We start from the raw sequence: 21237 nt of genomic DNA, 5'->3' as shown, positions 1-21237 counted from the left end.
AAGAATTTTCAGTAACCACCAGAGGCTCAGCCCGATGACAGTGACCAGCACCCCACCTTGGTCTGGCGCCCCGCTCACCTGCTCTGCCATCCTGCTGCGGCCAACATCTGCCATGTTCTGCGTGCACCCCCTGGTGGTCAGTGCACGTCATAGCAACCGGTTGTTTGGTTGTTCCACCATTCGGTCTATTTACATATTAGCCTTTTATTATATAGGGTATGTCTAATGTACTGTTTACTCTATAAACACTGCTTTTCCTAAATTTATTGAACCACCCTTACTAGCCTTAAATGAATTACTTTCAGCACTTGTTCCAGGGGTGTCTTTTAGGAGGTCATTATGCAGCATCTTCACTTTTTCATATATCATGGACTAAAAAATGTTGTTACTGGCTAATTGCTTTTCATTTATCCAAATCAATAGTTTTTCTACCTCTTCAATTGCCTTTGATCATTGTTTCTGTCACACCCTAGCAGCATTAGAACTCTTGATGGCCTCTTTATGGTTTAAAATTGTGCTAATCATCCATTTGGCCAACAACAAAAGCAAAAAAACCTCACCATAAATATATTCACAGCACAGTTTCCTGAGATGTTAACAAGGCAAGGTTTAGCTGTAAACTAATACTGGTGCATTCTTTCTTTTGTTTGTGGTCTGAGATGCTTTTTGTCATGCTGATGTACCAGCATGAAAGGGTTGTCAGGTTGAGAACTGAAGTTTTTTGGACAACTGAGACATTTTTTCCATGAACAACTTGGTTGAAAACCAAATTGTTTGAGATGGGAGACATTCGGGAATGGAGGTTTGACTGTATTAAGTAGTCTAAGAGCCAAAATCTCTTTCCAAGTTGTGTTAATGAAAGTGTATAGGCAGAGAAAGAGGCTTAAGAGAAGGACCCTTGGTTTGAATTGATATGCCAGATGACTTCTACCCTCAAAAGCCTGCTTTGAGAACCAATGGTGAAAAGCTTGAGTTGCTATAATATATTTATATTATTGGCCTGGTGCACAAAATTCGTGCACATTAAAAGGGAATTAATTAGAGGAAATATTTTAATATTGCTATTTGCCCTTTCTCTATAATAGAAGTGTCAGAGATGAGAGGAAATGAGTAAAATGTATATGAAAATAATATATGAATTTATTAATAAACAATAACAAAATGATTTAACAACAAAAACATGGTATAAAACAACAAACATATGATATGAAAACAAAAACATGATATAAAAATAACATTGATGCAAACAATGACTGATAAAGTGATTAAACTTATTCTAATATCTCCCTGTACACCACATTAAGAGTGAAAACACTTTCAGAGTGCTTGACTAATTTCCCTTGTGATGAAGTATTTACAACTTTAACATCACACACTCTTTGAACTCGAGAGAAAGCAACATATAACTGACCATGTCCGAAAACGGGTTCAGGTAGGAATATTCCTACTCTGTCTAGAGTTTGTCCTTGTGATTTATTAATAGTTGTCGCAAATGCTGGCATCACAGGAAACAGTCTTCTAATCAATTTAAATGGGAGGCCCAGATGGGGACAAATCAATTCTTGGAATCAGAAGAATCTCTCCTTCCACAGATCCTGTTAATAATTCAGCTTCGATAATGTTAGGTCGTAATCTTTTGATAATAAATCTAGTACTATTACAAAGACCCCATTTACTATTAAGATTTCTCAATAGCATGATGATTGCACCCACTTTCAATTTTAATTTATGACACGGCATTCCTGAAGGAGTAATACTATTAAGAAATTCGATGGGAAAATTTTCCTTTTCAGCATCATCTGTTGAATCAATGGAATCATCACTCAGATATGTGTGAAAATTTCCATCGAGTATATCCAAAATTTCTTCATTTAATTTTTGAACGTGCTCACTTTTTGGACAAAGAATTGCACATTTAGATATATTTTTAATATTATCTATAGATATAGTATTTCCAAAGGTAGCTTCAATAATAGATCCATTACAAATCATTTCACAGGGGATTTCAATAATATCCATTCCTAAATGAAAACTGCTATCCAGTTTGCCATCTCCAAGTTTTACTAACCATTCACTATAAGCAGAATCCTCTGATCTCATATTTGTTGTAAGAGACAACTTTCTGAAACATCCCCAAACATTACAGTACTTTAAACTCGTTTGTACTATGGCCGATCGCATAGCATGTGGCCCAACACTGAGACATTGTCGAAAATCCCCTCTGAGAAGAACTTTCCCACCAAATGTAACATTCAAATTCATAATTTCTCTTAGTAATCTGTCTATGGCGTTTATAGCATGACTGGATGCCATGGCGCATTCATCAATAATGAGAAGTTTGGCCTTTTTAGTGGTTTGAGCAACTTCACTGTTTATATCGAGTCTAGAAATTGAAGTTTCATTTAATGGAATTGGTAATTTATATTGGGAATGAAAGGTTCTTCCATTGAGAAGTAAATGTGCAGCAATTCCTGTAGATGCTGTGGGTAAAACAGTACCATCATGACCTCTAATATAATGTATTAAAACTTTATACAGATATGTTTTTCCATACCATCTGGACTATCCAAGAAAAAGCATTTGGGGTGTACAGTTTGATCTTCGATGGCTGAAAGGCTGCCAACTGTTCATCATTCAGAGAATTTATCAAAACCTGTGCCTGTTGTCGCTCATATGATTCATCACATGTATTTGTATTCATTAATGAAGGATAGTCTGGAAGTTTGAAATGTGAACATTTCATTCCATACAATGTGAATGCCTCTTGAATTTCGTTAAAGGCATGCATTTCACAGTTTACACAGGCACCTTCTCTCCGGTGTGATTTGGGCACCGCCATCTTGTGTTACAGGATCCCCAGCCTACTCTGTGGGTGCCGCCACCTTGTGTTATGGGAACCCCGCCTCCGCTGTTGTGCCGCCATCTTGTGTTACAGGATCCCCCGCCTCTGCTTTGGGTGCCGCCATTGTGTTACAGCGTGATGGTCAATTTGCATATTCCCTCTTATTAGCTAGGATTCTCCATGAGTTCTTGCCATAATGGGTATAAAACATTTTAGGTAATGGGAGGGGAGAGAGGAATGCTAGTCCAAAGGAACTCAGTATCATGTAAAGGTACATAGACAAAAGCAAACAAATCAATGCTGAGCGATATTAAAGAAGAAAAATGAGTGGGGAAATAAAAAAGAGAACCTGCTATGCTGTTGAAGGACAAAACTAAACTTGTTAATTCTACTTTTAGAAACTACTATAAGAACTGAAAATGATAACAGAAGTTCTCCAAAAGGGGGTATGAGCTCAAGCATAACTCCTGTTCTTGAGTGGAAAAAAAAAAAGTATATATAGATGACAGTAATGCAAAAGAAAGGAATAGATCTAAGAAACTGTACAAAAGGTTGAATCTGGCTATGACAGGAGGTACATCTTTTGACTCTTCCATGGATTTAGATCCTCCCAAGTCATGCTTCCATGTTCAAGTTTATGTAAGTGAGAGGTACAGTGCCCAACAGAGCCATGGTTTTTAATGAATCCTTGGAATGGGTAGGGAGAATGCATCCCAGAGGGGCAGTTGCTAGATACTCATTCTGTGACATTTATCAAAATGCTTTGACCACAACTACTTAAAGGAACACTCCCAAGTGTGTTGATGAAACAACCATCAAGGAACATTCTGACCAGTTAAGAATTGAGAAAATAGAGGCAACTCTTTGCAGACACACGGGAAAATAATTTGGAAGTAACTTAGGGATATATGTTAATTGGAACAGTCTTCCCTATTTTCAACCAGGAAAAGAACTTGGGGAAGATTCTGGAAAAGTCTTTGAAGCCATGAGCCTAATGTATATTAGAAAGGGAAACTAGATACTCTAGTATTAGTAAAGGAGTCAGCTTCTAAGTCAAAGAATTACTGTGGTTGATTGAGCACTCATTACATACTTTTGAAATAATCTCTGTGATTCTGACCCTTAGCCCACAACAATTATACCCATGGGTGATTTGAAATACGAGTGGGGTTATTTAGTTTGGAAATGAGTGAGAAGAAATGTGATAGAAATGGACAACCTATAGTAACAGATGATGTAAAGCAGAGGCTCTCAGATTTTTACTCTGGCAAAAATAATTTTTGGCATCTGACTAAATTTATAAACCATGGCCAATTTACTTCTAAATTTCTTTGTCTCAAAGCCAGTGGGATTTTATTTTAAACCTTTCCACAGTCTCTAACCTATTCTTGTTTTATTTCTGTTACACTGAATATGTGCCATTTAGTATGCTGTTTTGAGCTCAAAGTTAGCACATAAGCAGCAGGAGTGGACTTGCTGGCAGGGACTTTGGAGTCAGACAGTCTGCATTTAAATCTTACCTCCACCACTTACTGTGTGACTCTTTAGACCAGCGGTTTCTCAACCTGTGGGTCTCGACCCCTTTGGGGGTCCAATGACCCAATGACCCTTTCGCCTAAGACCATCGAAAAACACATATATAATTACATATTGTTTACAGTAGCAAAATTATAGTTATGAAGTAGCAACGAAAATAATTTTTTGGTTGGGGGTCACCACAACATGAGTAACTATATTAAAGGGTCGCAGCATTAGGAAGGTTGAGAACCACTACTTTAGACAGATTATCAACTTCAATTCCTTGCTTTCTCAGCTCTACAATGGAGATATTATTAGAAACTGTGTAGGCTTTTTATGAACATCAAATAAGATAATGTGTCAAAAGTGCCAGGGGAGCCTGACAGGTGTGGCTCAGCGGTTGAGCGTTGACTCAGGAACCAAGAGATCCCCTGGTCGAGTCCCTGTCAGGGCACGTGCCCGGGTTGCGGGACTTGATTCCCAGTAGGGAGCATGCAGAAGGCAGCTGATCAGTGATGTTTCTCATTGATGTTTCTATCTCTAACTCTCTCCCTTCCTCTCTAAAAAATCAAAAAACATATTAAAAAAAAAAAGAAAGGAAAAAAAAGTGCCAGGAGAGTGCTTGACACAGACGAGGTTTTCTTCTTCTCCCTCCACTTTTCCTGTTGAGGTGCTCAGTAATTAACAGTAGTGATAAGTAATATAGTCATCCTGCCTTCTCTCAGAAAGTTCCCACCTTCATTTCCTTAACTCTCTACTGAAGAGGCTATTCCTTTCTTCTCTCCCTGGCAGTCAGCACTTTTAACAATTACTCTCTTCATAAAGTAAGAGAAGGCTGAACCCAGAAAGAAGTAACATTAAGAACTACATTGCTAGGAAGAAATAGTTTTAACCAATATGTTGTCTTTGCTAAACATTTTCAGTCCTTCCAGATTGCTTATGGAGAATGTTAAGCAAATGACCCCCTTTGGAAGGCTAAGATCGGTAGTAAAAAAAATTTCCTAGGAAGCTATGATTTCCAGGAATTCTAATTACCAGTCTCTGCCAGAAAATTCTGATCAACAGTGGTTACCTTGCTGGATCCCTAAAATTTGTTTTGCTACAGTCTTGTTCTGCTCTCAACAAAGGATGCTTTCTTTTGTTGAGAGCACTGTAAGTGATGTCTCGCTACTGAAAAACTGCATATTTTTTACAGTTATACAGCGTGGGGCAAAAGTAGGTTTACAATTGTTTGTATAGAAAAGAATACAATAATTAATGAATAATACAAGAATAAACTCAGCCTGGTCTGTGTGGCTCAATGGTTGAGTGTCGACCTAGGAGCCAGGAGGTCACGGTTGGATTCCCAGTCAGGCTATATGCCTGGGCTGCGGGCTTGATGCTCAGTGTGGGGTGTGCAGGAGGTGACCAAGCGGTGATTCTCTCTCATCATTGACTAGTGGCCTGGTGCACGAATTCGTGCACATTGAAAGGAAATTAATTAGAAAAAATATTTTAATATCGCTATTCGCCCTTTCTCTATAATAGAAGTGTTAACCAAATTCACAATTGATGCTCTATCTACTGAGCCAAACCAGCGAGGGCATGTTTGTTTGTTTTTTCCGGTTTATTTTTGTTTTAATGTCTTTGGATGAAACCTCAGTTTAATAATGACTTTGTGGGGTTATTATGAGAATGAATGATTGTAAAGTCCAGAAAATTTTAGTTGTTTTCCCTATAATTTCTTCCTTAAAATATTTTCATTAAAAAAATTTTTTTAAATACCTTAATATAATTTCAAAAATCAGATAAAACGGAAGTTTTATAATAGATAGTAACATCTTCCATCTGACTCATCTAACTGGTTGGTGCTTCTTTTGTTAACCTTCTGTCAGCCATCTGCCTTCTGTCTTCCAGGGATTTGTTGAAATTTCTTACTCATTAAGAGTGGTTGGCTTCTCTTTTGTTCTCTTCCCTAGCGTGGGGTGGGGTATTTACATTTCATTCCTTTATCATTATAATGTTTTTCTCTGGGGTGAGTGAAGAGGGAGGTATATGCTGAATCTTCCTTGACAGAGAAGCTCCTCATCTCAGATTTAGTTCAGAAAATAATTGTTTTTCTTTATTTAAAAATAAGTTATTGTTACTGTGTGTTCAGTGCCAATGAAATCATGGTACCTATACCTCTATGGAGCTTAGAGTCTGGAGGGGGAATCTAGATTAACAGTTTCATACATTGAAGTGAAAAAGGGGTCTTGGAAGGTGCCACTAGCATTAAGTGTTTTCCTTGCTTAAGTCAGGTACTTAACAGAACTGTAAATAGAGTAAGTACTCCTGAGTTTATTACTGTGGGTACTCAGAATTCCTTTTCTTTGGCTTCCTTACTGCATAAACTTTTCTCCTACCGCTCTAACACATTGGGACACAGCTTTCTTAATAGTTATAGGTCAGAAAAAAAATGGGTGCTTGGTTCTGTGGTTTAACTTTCCTTTTGCTTGCTTGAGCACCCATCAGGTTCTAGCCTCCCAGAGCTGGATTGATAGCTGGACCACTTTCTTTTTATGTCTCTCTTGTGTCCCAGAGCCTATAAAGTTTGGGGGCCCATTTCATACTTGAAGTGTATATTTATTGTTTTGTTCTGGCTCTCGTTCTGCTTCACCTCTTTAGGTCATTTGGCCTTGGACCCTCCACAGTCATAATTTTTAACACTGAGCTAATCAGTTGGGAGGATTTCAGATCCAAGACTTGTGCTAAGAATTTGAATACAGCCAGGAGATTCAGAGAGCAGGTGTGGCTAAGCAGCTACCCAGTCCCTTGACCAGCAGTTTCTTTGTGGTGATTAAGCAATAGGTCAGCTGAGGATTTTCACCTCCCCTCTCATGGGCCTTCTAAGACCACTATTTCTGGAACTATTTGGAAATGATGGGATCCTCCTGGTGGCGCTCTCCTCTCGGTGATATCACTTCTTTAGCAATGTTTCTTTCAGAAAAGTGTTCTTAGTATAGCAAACTGGCCTCGTCTGTGGGGCCATCACTAGAAATAGTTCCTATATAGCAGGGGTGGGGCACGTTTTTTTTGCCAAGGACCAGTTGGATATTTATAACATAATTTGTGGGCCATATAAAATTATCAACTTTAAAAATTAGCCTGCTATATTGGGTCAAACATTTAATTAACTCACCCCTATTACCTTGGCGGGGCCAGACCAAATAATTTCGCAGGCCTTATATAGCCCGTGGGTCAGATGTTCCCCACGCCTGCCATACAGCATCATAAGCAGGTCTTAGTTGTTAGAGCTCTAACTGTAATCATTTCAAAGATAACCCCCCTCCCCCACCCCCAAGTTTATGCTCTTAACATCAGCTGGAAAGTTTCAGTCTAACATCTCAAGTGATTGCAAAGAATCCTCAGACCACAGTCACAGAGACTCTGGCATGGGACATTGGGTATGATCTGAGATGATCTCCACGTACTTGATCTTAAGAGAAAATGTCTGGTCCTGAATGGTGAGGCAGCATGGGATAGTTGGAGTAGTAAGGTTGAGAAATCAGATGGACTTGCTTTAAAACCTTCTGCCTCAGTTGTAAGCTCGTGACCTTGTCTAACTAACCTCTCTGAACCTCTGTTTACTCAATTCTAATGTGTGAATAATATTTGTCTCAGGATTGTTGTGAGGATAAAGTGAAACAATGTGATATACATGACTCATAGGAGGTGATCAGTGGATATTTATAAAACAACTTCATACCTGACATATCTGTAAAATAAGATTTAGCTAAGATCATCTCTAAGGTACATTCCAGCTCTAAGGATTCTTGATTCTCTAATTTTCTTTGTATAAAATATGTATTTTTTAAGGATATATTTGTGTAGAGATATGCAACTGCAGAGTCCTTGGTTGTCATGAATTACTGCCTGCAAAATGTCCTTGGCTGGTTATGGAAACTGAGCCAGTGGAGAAGGCGATGTACCAGATAGTGCCTGTAGTTCTCTTACCGAAGCTTGTTTCATAATTTCAGTCCTACCAGATTCTCCGGGGGTTTATGAAGCTGAGTCACCATCCCCACCTCCTCCTGCATCTCCACCTCCTGAACCAGTGACGAAGACTGAGCCAGAGCCTCCTTCTGTCAAGGTACAGCTTTCCTGGGATGGCTACCTTTCCATGTGTTCTTTTTCACCCAAGGGCCTAAAACTGCTATGTTAAATCTGTTCTCTGCTGTATACTTCACAAGTGCCAGTAGATGGCTCTTGTCTCATTCTCTCCTATAGGTTGTAAGAAGACAGGGTAATATGTCTTCTCACTTGACATGAGATTTCAGCTGTAGGTCAAAGTTTCAGAGGGAGCTCTTTGTTTTCCATGACCTCCAGCATCAGGGCTGCTGTGCTACCCAACTCCCGTTGGAATTGTGCAAAATGAGGTCTTGCCTGCATCAAAGCAAAGTGTGTGAAAGATAGAACAAACAGCTTATGCATGTTGGTTACTCTTCCGGAAAAGGGCTGGATGAGAAAAGCCGGCAACAAATGGGGAAATGTAGTTTTGAGTGATCCCCAGCTGCATCTTGTCTGTGTCTGTTAGTGTAAATAATGAAGAGTTGAGAAGATGGGTGCTGACAAGTTTCTTTTTCCTTTATGTCTATCATTTTTCCTGACTTCATTGTATTAAGACTGTCATTTAAATTTTGCATTGATTTCTTCATTAGCTGAAGAGCATATGGGATTAAAGTCCAGTGGAGATAAAGGAAAGTAAAATACCAGTTTGAGACTAAATTAGACAGGCCTATGTTGCAGTGTCAAGGCTGAAATAGCAAGTATCTACAGCAGGGGCAGATGTCGTGGAAATCTCTGGTCTGTTTAGGGGCCTTCCCTGTGTGCTCCCATAATACCTGCCTCGGCCCTCCAGTAATGCCTTTATCAAAATGGTCTGTTTTCCTGTCTGTCTTCTCCATTAAGGTTCTTGTCCTATTGGTCTTTTTAACCCACGGTGCCTGCACTGCTCAACAAAAGTATGTTGCTGAATGAACTCAGATTTTTGCTCAATATGTTACTTTTCTTCTCATGAACAATGCAACATCAAGCCTGCACATACAATGACCATAACTTGTCTGTGTGGTAGGGCTGGTCCTCTAACAGGAAATGTGTAGAATTCCTCGTTCAGCTTACCATCATGGAGTATTGGAGGTTGCTTGTTATAAATTAAACTTCTATTTTTCTTTGTAGTTTTATCGGTCACCTTAATGTTATAACCTCTGATCTTTCAGAGCTTAAGTGGAGAAAACAAAAGAAAACGAAAGCGGGTGATGAAATCTAAAACCTTTGTGGATGAGGAAGGCTGCATAGGTAAGAAAAATTTTGGGTTTAAATTCAGAGGTAGTTATTACCACAGAGAGGCACCATGATCCTTCATAGAGCAGCGTGCCTCAAACTTGAGTGTGCATGTGACTCACCCCCGGTGGTACCTTGCTGCCTGTCTGTGGCCCACACTTGGAATAGCATGGTATGAGACCACTACAACTAAAGGTAGAACACCTGGTCTTGTCTGGACCATACATTATAAAAATAAGCTTTGAGATCTTGGATGAAAGTTGTCACCTCTGGTGGGGAATTTCTTGATCTATGGAATGGAGGTAAATTTTCCATTTTGCCTACATGTGGGTTATTGTGAAGATTCAGGTGAGGTAATATATCTAAAAACACTTTCGAGATGGAAATTACAATACCAGCTTAAGATGTTATCATTGATGTTGAGAAACATTGGTTTTTTTAGAATGGTCGTTTTATACATTTGAACAGTGGAAAAGAAGCTTCTATAGATGATTAGACTGAAGAGAGTGTCATGAGTCTTTGGTATTTTGTTCCACTTGTTTTTCATAGAGGTTTGACTCTTCCAAATCACTTCCTTAATATTTCCTATTTGTAAGCCATGCTGGGTAAAAGGATGTGCTTTTTATGGAGGCCTAGAGGGGAACAGAATTTAGGCTTTGAAACAACCTAAGTATCCATTGACAGATGAATGAATGAAGAAAGAAGTTGGGGTGTGTGTGTGTGTACAGAATATTCAGCCATATAAAAACATGAAGCCCTAGCTTGTTTGGCTCAGTGGATAGAGTGTCAGTCTATGTACTAAACAGTCAAGGGTTGTGGGCTCGATCGCCAGCACAGGGTGTGTAGGAGGGAGCCGATCAATGATTCATAATTGATGTTTCTGTCTCTCCCTTCCTCTCTGAAATCAATCAAAATATGTATATTAAAAAGAAAACTTGAAGAAATTTTGCCATGTGTGACAACATGATGGACCTTGAGGGTATTGTGCTAACCATAAATCAGACAGAGAAAACTACTGTATGATCTCTTTTACATGTGGAACCTAAAAAAACAACTCATAGACAAAGCAATCAGATTTGTGGTTACCAGAGGCAGGGGGAATAGGAAAAAGGTGGGCAAAGGTACAAACTTCTACTTACAGGATAAGTAAGTACTAGGGATGTATGTACAGTGTGATGATACTGTTAACACTGTTGTATGATGTATATGAAAGTAAAGAATGTATCTGAAGAGTTTTCTTCACAAAGAAAAAACTTTTGCTTTCTCTTTTTGTTTACCTATATGAGATAATGGATGCTACCTACTAACTAAACCTACAGTGGTTATCATTTTACAATATACAGTGGTATACTTCAATTTTAAGAAAAGAATTCAGGCTTTGAGTCATTGGCTTATTCTTCGGCCATGTTTTAGCTTGTTGTACCTTTTCCACAGTTGAACCAGACTTCTGTGGGGCTTTTAGGATTTGGCCTGATGGGATGCTCAGATCCTAGTACTATATTTCTATACTTGAAAGAGTTATGGGTGAGCCTCTTAAACCTGTTGTTAGTTGGATTAGCCCATAATTATTGTTTCTTCTCTTCTGTGGCACTTGCCACCGCTTGGTTCTCCTAGAGAAGTATTTTTTCCTTTTTTTTACTTTCCTTGTTCAAATTTTTGTCTCAAAAATATTGATTGGCTGAAGAATCATGTTTTCCTAGGCAGTGTGGTTGTTAAAACTAGTGAAGACATAAATTGTGAACCAGGTTTCATTATGTCCCACCTCTCATTCCTTTGAAAAGACCTCTGACATTTTAATTGTAGCATGTGATTGGGGAATAAAATTCCTTACATGTGGAAATTCTGTCTTTGCAGTGCCAGATTTATTGTGAGCCTATGAATTCTGAACTTTGAGTAGTAGTCTTTTTTGTTTTGAGTCTTCTAATAGTGCATTTTCAAGCCTCTTAGTTTGACTGTTGGTGGTAATATATGTATTTTCTGTTAAATTTCTTAACAGAAATTTCTTTTAACTATAAGAGGACAAAAGCATCAGTGCTAGTTTCTTTTCCTTCTACTCCAAAATAAAAATGTCAAATCTTTGTGAGTGTTCATTGGGAATTTGTGGCTAATTACCTATTGTGTTTTGTTCAAAAACTACTCAAGTTTTGGCCAGGTATGGGATGTGGACCTTTTTGCAGTCTTGTCTCCAGACAAGACTTTTAAGAGCCTTGGATGCAACAATGAAAACTATGCTCACATAGCAGTTTGGTGTTTTTTGTTTGTTTGTTTTGGTGTTTTGTTTTTTTTTTTTTAAGGTTTTTAGTCCAGATTCAACCTAATGAATCTTGGCTTCCATTACCAACAAAGGAGTTCTGCTTTCCTCTCTCTGCTCAGACTGTTTCAGATGTATCGGCACAGTGGCCTGCCCTGTCCTGTGCTTGATCAGGGTTGGTCTGTGGGTTTGCTGCAGGGACTGATAAGTTTGTGGTGGACTTCTGGACAAGGTGAATTTCTGATGTTTAACCCATGCAAAATGGGCCTTTTTATTTTATTTTTTTTCAAACCGGGACTTTTTAAATGGTATCTGAGAAAAATGGCCTGTTATTCAGCTAAAATAAAGATCCTGTATTTTTAACTTAAAATCCCTTTTGTCCTGTAGTTTGAAGTAGCTACAGCTTTGAGTATAGAAAATGTTCCTTTTAGCTCATCAGATATATTCAGTGTGTTGCCCTGACTGGTTTTTAACCCCCACCCCCAAGCAATCTCTTGTGCAAAATTGGCAATGAGACAACCGGTGGTTTCATTAATAAGTAATGAAATAATGAGCTAATTGATGCTGGAGTTTAATATTGTAGACATGCTGCCATTTGAATACAGAATATAGGTTATGAAGGAGCAATTAGTAAGTTGTTTCTTTTCTCTGTATAGATGCTCTTCAGACTTTGAGATACTGAGTAAATAACAGCTTTTAATTTTGTTCCAGTAATCGAGTCACATAATGCTTTTGAAGTTGCGTACAAGATGGGGATGGTGTTATGGGATTGTAATTGCTGAACTAATAGGTATATCAAGGAAATTCCCTAAGTATTTTAGAGCAACATTTCTCAAACTTTGAGTAGATGCATGACTTGAAACCTTGCTAAAATTCAGATTCTGATTCAGTAGAACCTGAGATTCTGCATTTCTAATGAGCTCATGGGAGTTTCTAATGCCCTCTTGTCTGTGGAACAAAGTTGAGTAGGAAGGCCAGAGAACACTTAATACATATTTAACGCTTATCAGTGTTTTTAGCCTCTAAGTTGGCAGGAGTCAGCAAAGTAAATTCTGGGCTCTTGAAAGTAATGACAAATCCTGGCAACTCTTGGGAAAGGGACTGTTAATTATGCAACCTTAATGACATCAGAGGGAATAAAGTGAAGGAGTAGCCAGTTGACCACCAGCATAGCCCACTGCGAGGGAGAAAATAGCACTGAAGGATGCTTACCAAAGATTACTAGGTGCATCTGTACGTTCTGAGACAGGGTTATTCCCACTTAATGGAAGGCAAGGGAAGTGACTCTCAAGACGAGGTCCCCAGACCTACTGAATGTGAAACTCTGGAAACAGAGTCCAGCAGCCTGTGTTTTAACAGCCCTCCTGGTGATTCTGATGCACGTTGAAGTTTGAAATTGTATAAATGGCAGACTAGGAATTAGAACATGTTGATTCCAATGCTTATGCCTGTAGAACAATGTGACTAATATATTTTATTAGAAATGATCAGTAATTACAAGCTTAAAACTATCATTGTTCTTACATGGGAAAAAATACCTTTCACTTTAATCACCTGAGCTTTTATTATGTATATTGGGTTATTCTATTCAGCTAAGAAAAGATGTTTTTCTACCATCATTTGCTGCAACCAGGAAGGCTGAGGAAGAATTTAGATGACATTGGTTATACAGCTGCTTCAGCTCTCTAAAGTCACAGGAAGGTGGCATTGTTCTGTTTCTTGTATTGGTATATACATTGCAATAATATTAGAGAGACACCTCATCAGTTCTGTGACATGGTCTGTGCCCTTTGGGGCTTTCTTATTATGTCTGTTCACTAGTATAATGCTTTTCATTAGGCAGGTTTCATTGAGTTTTATTGGCAGGGGGAAAAGTAAAATATGCCTTTGGCTGATAGGGAGTAAGAGAATTGGTAACTATGGTTCTCATTGTATCATGGTCCTTCCTTAAAACTATCAAGTTTCGCCCTAACCGGTTTGGCTCAGTGGATAGAGCGTCGGCCTGCAGACTGAAAGGTCCCAGGTTCGATTCCGGTCAAGGGCATGTACCTTGGTTGCGGGCACATCCCCAGTAGGAGATGTGCAGGAGGTGGCTGATAGATGTTTCTCTCTCATCGATGTTTCTAACTCTCTATCCCTCTCCCTTCCTCTCTGTAAAAAACCATCAAGTTTGTCATCTGATAGAATTTGCTTGGGACAGTTCTCTTTATGATGTAAACTTAGACCACGTAAATCTTGGGTTAATTAGTAGTCATTCAAAACCAAGAACTGAACAGTTGAACTAATCTCCAATTCTCTGTACTTAGGATGTGCAGAGAATGAGTGACATCAGGATAGAGCTAGTCAGAGAGTCCATGGCGATGAGCCTGACTAGACAGGATCAAGGAAAATGATCAGTGGAAATAGGCAAGCACCACTTAGAGCTCAGGAAATTAAGCAAGACCCAAAGGCAGGATTGGGGCAGTCAAATGATAAAGGCCTGGGACAGCCCCGTCTGGCTCAGTGGTTGAAAGTAGGCCTATGAACCAGGAGGTTGCCATTTGATTCATGGTCAGGGCACATGCCTGGGTTGTGGGCTTGATCCCCAGTGGGGGATGTGCAGGAAGCAGCCAATCAATGATCTCTCTCATTGATGTTTCTCTCTCTCTCCCTTCCTCTCTAAAATCAATAAAAATATATTTAAATAAATAAAGATATGGGATATAGCAGTGAGGGAATAAGGGAAGGAATTGATTCTGAACCCCAACTAGAGACTGTGATCTCAAGATGCCACAAACTTGCTACCTGAGGCTGGATCTGATCTCCCAGTGGGAGGAAACTTTGGTAGTAGATGAGCACACCTTCCTTGGTCAGAGTGTCCGAGGGGATCTGGGTGAACAAGACTTCTCATTCTTTTGATAGAATAGTATTCTAAATGACTCAGCCCACTCATGTTTCATTTTTTTCCCCTTATTCTACCAGTGACTGAAAAAGTCTTCGAGAGTGAATCCTGCACAGATAGTGAAGAAGAACTTAAGATGAAGACATCTTCCATACACAGACCCCCAGCAATGACTGTGAAAAAAGAACCCAAAGAGGAACGAAAGGGCCCCAAGAAAGGGACTGCTGCTCTGGGCAAAGCCAATAGACAAGTGTCCATTACTGGCTTCTTCCAGAGGAAATGAACTGCTATCTCTGTAGGTCAGAGATGTGGATGGTCAGGGAGAAGACCAAGACATACAGACTCTCACTTACTGTGTAAGTTCATCCAGCGCCTCACCTCACCTATGTCAGAAGACTGTTCTTCCATCTTGAAAGGTTTATACTACTGGCTTTTAACCAAAAAGAAATCACCTGGAAGCAAGAGGCAAAAGAATATTTAAAAAGCTGTTACCTTCTAATGACATTTTTAAAGCACAATCTTTGACCTGTCCAGGAGAAGAATTTCTCAAAAAAAAAAAAAAATTGGAACAGGTTTCAGAATTATCATTATCACTGAAGCCATTTAGTGGCTAATCCACTGCACCCGACCTACCTTGTGCCCTGATGCACTTACGGCTCAGGGAGTAGTCCTCTGTGTTCCTTTGTATTCCATGGACTTGTGTGGGTATTTTTTTTATCCCTGAATTTTACTGGATGTTTACCACTCCCCTTATCATCCCTTCCCCACTAACACAGTTCTGTGTGAAGCCGTGTTCTGTAAGTCTTTTAAATCGTGGTTGGACTGAGGCTGAAACAGAAATCTCCCTGTAATCCTCTTTTCCTCCATTATAAAGTACACTGACACCTGGCTGCATACCAGCTCCCTACTTGTGTTTTACCCCTTTCACAAAAGCTCTCTAGACCTTCATTCGCAATTAGTGGTTAGGGCAAAGCCTCAGGCGGAGCGCAAATAGAAATGTAACGATGTATTCACCTCCACCAGAAATGACTTGGAGTCAGCATTGACAGCGTTAGAGGACGTGTCCTGTTGCTGACACAGCGCGCACTTTACACTGTTCTTGTGATTTTTGTCTCCTCCCCTCTCTCCCTTCCCACATGCAGTATGTAACAGTTAAGTAAAATTTCTTCTTGAGGAAACTGAATGTTCAGAAACAAGAATTTCCTAAGGTCATGAGGAAGAGATAAAAGCACACATTATACAGATGTTGCTCCTCTGTATTTTTAACCTCCCATTTGCCTAAAAGTCCAGGTTCCCCAAAAAGAGATGGAGAGACTGAGTTGTTAGTAGGACTAAACTGCTATTAAATAAAATATTTTCATTTGTTACTTAAGGAAAGTCACCTATTGCAGTGATAACTTTTAACAGCTTCCATTCTGGCTGCACAGTGAGCTCAGCGGATGGAGGTGGTGTGGCAGTGGCTGCAGTGGGCTCGGGAAGGAAGCACAGGCTTGGCTGCTGGTGTGATTCACTGCGAAGAGACGAGGGATGTCTGACTTCTTTCCATCTTGGCCTGGTGTGTGTCCTGAGTGATCAGTCAGCCATCTACTGTTTAAAGTCAGTATTTGTGAGGGACCTTGGACTAAGAGCAGTTTCTTGAGCAGGAGTCACCGAGGGCTCTCTAGCCAGGCACCCATGGACTTGATTAAGCCCAGAGGTTTGGGGGATGAGTCCTGGCATTACATCTAGGACTTGTAAAGGCAGAGGCTTTGTGTAGCAAGCTGAGTAAAGGATGACATATTCCAACCTCTTCTTTTTTAAATCCAGAAGGATGGAGGAAAAGAGGGAAAGCCTGGACCTTTACAAAAAATTTCTAGAGAGGGATCCCATTTAAATGGATATTTTTGTCATTGCCTCTGGTCATTTTTCTAAATTGAAGTAAAGAAAAAATCAACTCAGTCTTTTTTTGGTTGTTGTTATGCTGAGATCTGTAGTAAACTAAACTTAGAATTGGAAACCTCTGGTGCTGGTTAAAAGGAAAATGCAGATTCTGTGATAGTGATCCTGTGATTACTATGCCCAATATGCTGCCTAACCTCTGAGCTGTCTGCAAGACTTAGTAAGTGGTGGCTTTTTTTTTTTCTTTACACAAAACTCTACCATATTATCCCATGAGTTCAATAAATTTGAGAAGTTGTTTTAAAATAGTTCAAACTGAATGTCTGATGAGTTTGTTATTTGACAGGATGGCAACAGTGTGCAGTTATTTAAACTGAACAGGAACAAGACTGTTTTTTAGTTTATATTGTTAAAAATTGCATACCCATAGTCTGAGATGGACAAGTTATTTGCTGCCTTCATCATTTTTTCAGCCCTGTGGGAAATCTTAGTTCCAGCCAAACTCACTTTTTTAGTTCATTTAGGAGAAAGTTTAGTCCTGATCTTGCACATTGTATTAGTTTGGCTTCCTTACTTGCTAGCTGTGTGACTTTGGGCAAATTCCTAAGCCTCAGGTTCTTTACCAAAAAAGCTAAAAAGACTTACCATGAATTGTCAAGACTGAAATAATGTATAGCATACACTTAGTGTACAATGGCAGCACATAGGTGCTCTACTAATGGTGGCTTCCTTCCTGATGTCATAAATGATGCATTTAGCTCCTAACTCTGAAATGTTATCAAGGATATGACCCAGATGTTAGTCTTTCAGAGTCATCATTCTGGCTATAAATGTGGTCAAAGGGGGAACACAATGGTCTGATTTTGAAAAGGTTTTAGAGAGATTGGATATTTTCCAATTGAAAGAAAGTGAGATTTATAGATGGCTGTATTTACTATTCATTAAAACATTTATTGGGTGTCTACGCTGTGTCAGGCCTCTGACCTGGCTACTAGAGGATATAATAGAATCCTAGATTTGCCCCTGTCCTCACTAGTGGAAAAGACAAGCCAGTAAAGTAAAATAATGTGGTGAGTGCAGCGACAAGTTAGCACAGGGTCCTCTGAGAGCTCATAGGAGAGGAGGTGTGGAGGAAGTCTTCCTAGGGGAGAGAAGCCAAGCACTTTTTTGAAAGACGAGTAGGATTTTACCAAGCAAAGGCTCTAAAAGGATTTCTCAGGCAGAGGAGTATGGCTTTGGGGGGGAAATGGACTGTTGAATTTAGGAATAGGGAGAAAACCTATTGAGAAATGAAGTTGGGGTTCCTACTAAGGAGTCTGGATTTCGTTTGAAAAATATGATTCCAAGTGAAGAATTTTAAGAAGAGGAGTAACAAGTTGATTCTCATTTAAGAGTGACAACTGGGACAGGTACAAGATGGTGGTGGCATAGGAGGACACTCCCTCTCAACGAGTACCTGAAATGTACACCTATAGAGAGAGCAATTCCTCCTGAGAGGCAACTGAAGGCTGATTGAACACCTTCTGCACAAAAAAATGAATTAAGAAACCGAGTAGAGAAGGCTGGGTGATCACTGGAGCTCTACAGGATTGGAGGAGCTGGTGAGCGCCATTGTTGACATCCTCCTCCACCTTGGTAGAGTGAGCAGGAACTCTATCCAGGTGCTCTGGCATACCTGCAAGATAGCTGTAGCACATTCCCAACCACACTGCTCAGAATACATTTGGCCCAAACAGGGAGCAAGCAGGATCAACCAGGTGTCATCACATGCACCTGGTCTCCCTGCCCGGAGCTGCTCCAGCTGGGCAAGCCAACACCCATGCACAGTAAGCATCTGCCTGGCTGCAACCAGCCTGCCATAACTACCTGGCACACAGTCCACACAGATGTTGCTTCTACACAAGATCACTTCACAACAAATGAGAGATGCCTTATAGAGAAGACTGGGAAGATGTAGTTCTCCAGGATCTGTGGAAATTTTCCATTATCCGAATTGCTGGTGAGCTTCATTGCTTACTTCCTCTCTACTTTCATAGAGTGAGCAGGAGCTCTCTCCAGGTACAGCAGCCCTGTAAGACTGCCACAGTGCATTCCCAGTCACATTGTCCAAACATTTTGTCTCTGAACAAAGGGAACAAGCAGGATCAATACATTATTACATGCACCAGATCTCCCCACCTGGAGGAACTGCAGCCCAATAGGCTGGTGCACCAGTTGCATAGGCCCCCTCTTGGCTCCAACCTGCCTGTCAAAACTACTGACATACAGAGATCACTTCTACCCAAGGCCAGTTTTTCAAGACTGGGAAAGATAGCTATTTTGTTTGAGTAACAGAAATAAACATAGGAAGTCAAACAAAATGAGAAGATAGAAGAATAGTTCTCAAGTGAAAAAAAAGTAGGAAAAATCCCCAGGGCAGGAGGAGTGGGGGCAGGGAAACCCTAATGAAATGGAAATAATTTGCCTGACAAAGACTTAAATGATTATGAGAATGCTCACCAAACTTGAGAGTAGAATAGAATTTGGGGAGAACAACAGAGTTAATAAAGAACCAAGCAGACCTAAAGAATGCAGTAACTGAAATGAAAAATACTCTAGAAGGAATCAACAACAGATTAGCTAATACAGATAAAAGAATCAGTGACCTGGAAGACAGACTAATGGATATCAACCAATTAAATCAGCAAAATATAAGTACTTTTTTTTTCTTTTTTTAAAAATGATAATTTAAGGATGCTCTGGGACAACATCCAGCACACAAACACTTGCATTTATAGGGATTCCCAGAAGGAGAAGAAAGATAAAGGAGCAGGAAGTTGATTTGAAGAAATAATTGCTGGAAACTTTTCTAACCTGGGGAAGGAAACGGGCATCCAGGCCCAGGAAGCATGGAGAGGACCAAATAGATGAATCCAAAATTACACCAAGACATATTGTAGTAAAAGTTAAATAAATAATTTCTGGTGAAGTTGGTGGAGTAGGTAAATGCTGTGTTGTCTCCTCCAATGACCACATCAAAATTACAACTAAATTATAGAACACCATTGAGAACTACCTAAATACTAGCTGAACAGAATTTCTGTAACAAAGGATATAAGGAAAAGGCTATGTAAAGACTGGTGGGAGGGGCAGAGACATGAAACAGGCAGGTCCCATACCTATGGTGTGGTGGCTAAGAAGCAGGAGGTATATCTCAGCTGTGGCGATCCCTCGAGAGGAGCAAGGCTTCCCAGTCCCAGACCTGTCTCCCTAGACCACAATTCTATGCCAGGAAGAGAAGTCCCACAAAAATGGCTGTGGAAACCAGCAGGGATTGTGGCTGAGTGAGATAGAGAGCTGCTGGAGACCAAGATGTAACGAGACAACGAAGAGCATTTTATAACAATAAAGACATCAACAAGAGGATATAACTCTTGTAAACATTTATGCACACAATGTAGGAGCACCTAAATATATAAAGCATATATTGATAGACATAAAGGAAGGGATTGACAACAATAGTAGGGGACTTTAACACCCCATTGACATCAATGGATAGATCTTCCAGATAGAAAATCAACAAGGAAAGAGCAGCCTTAAATGACACACTAGACCAGATGAATTTAATTGATATTTTTAGAGCATTTCACACAAAGCAGCAGAGTATATATTCTTTTCAAGTGCACATGGAACATTTTCCAGGATAGACCACATATTAGGACAGAAAACAAATCTCAGTAAAGAAGGTTGAAATGATATCAAGCATATTCTCTGATCATAATCGTATAAAACTAGAAATCAATTTTTCAGAAAATTAGAAAACACAATGTGGAAGCTAAAAAACATGTTACTAAACAATGAATGTGTTAGCAATGAGATCAAGGAAGAAATCAAAAGACACCTTGAGACAAATGAAAACAAAAACACAATGACTCAAAATCTATGGGACACAGCCAAAGAGGAAAAGTCATAGCAGGCTTACCTCAAGAATAACAATAACAACAAAAACCTCAAACAATCTAACCTTAAAGGAACTAAAAGTAGAACAACAAAGCCCAAAGTGAGTATAAGGAAGGAATAAATATAAAAGTGGAAATAGAGTCTTAAAAAAAATAGAAAGGATCAATAAAACCAAGAGCTAGTTCTTTGAAAAGAGAAACAAAATTGATAAACCTTGAGCCACACTCAATATGAAAAAAAGAGAGGGGGCCCAAATATACTCAGAAATGAAAGAGAAGAAACGACAACTGACACCACAGAAATACAAAGGATAAGAAAATACTTTGAACAATGTTATGCCAACAAATAGGACAACAAGAAATGGACATGAATGAATTCCTAAACACATACAATCTGCCAAAATTGATTCAGGAAGAAACAGAGAATCTGAAAAAACCAACACCCACTAATGGAATTGAATCAGTGAAAATGAAACGCACACACAAAACTCTCAACAAACAAAAGTCTTGGACCAGATGGCTTCACAGGTAAATTTTACCAAATATTCAAAGAAGACTTAATTTATATTCTTCCTAAACTATTCCCAAAACTTGAAGAGTGCTAAGGCTACCAAACTCATTTTATGAG

The 21237-nt window shown here is 39.5% G+C and overlaps 1 protein-coding gene across 5 annotated transcripts in view; it reads left to right on the top strand.

The window, feature by feature from the left end:
- The window catches only part of POLD3 (DNA polymerase delta 3, accessory subunit), a 58063-nt gene extending 41077 nt beyond the window's left edge, over window positions 1–16986 (top strand). For 3 of the 5 annotated variants that reach the window (XM_006100447.3, XM_023764038.1, XM_023764037.1), the window contains 3 exons: window positions 8359–8471; window positions 9598–9676; window positions 14874–16986. In XM_006100447.3, coding sequence (XP_006100509.1) covers window positions 8359–8471; window positions 9598–9676; window positions 14874–15076 — 395 coding nt within the window. In that variant the 3' untranslated portion in view covers window positions 15077–16986. The remainder of the gene's footprint in view (window positions 1–8358; window positions 8472–9597; window positions 9677–14873) is intronic. The other 2 variants (XM_014465882.2, XM_023764036.1) reach the window with 2 other exon arrangements.
- Window positions 16987–21237: the final 4251 nt, after the last annotated feature.

The sequence above is a fragment of the Myotis lucifugus genome, unplaced genomic scaffold (assembly GCF_000147115.1).
Source record: "Myotis lucifugus unplaced genomic scaffold, Myoluc2.0 scaffold_313, whole genome shotgun sequence".
Lineage (NCBI taxonomy): Eukaryota > Metazoa > Chordata > Mammalia > Chiroptera > Vespertilionidae > Myotis > Myotis lucifugus.
Note: the sequence above shows the minus strand (reverse complement) of the source record. Positions and strands in the feature narration are given on the sequence as shown.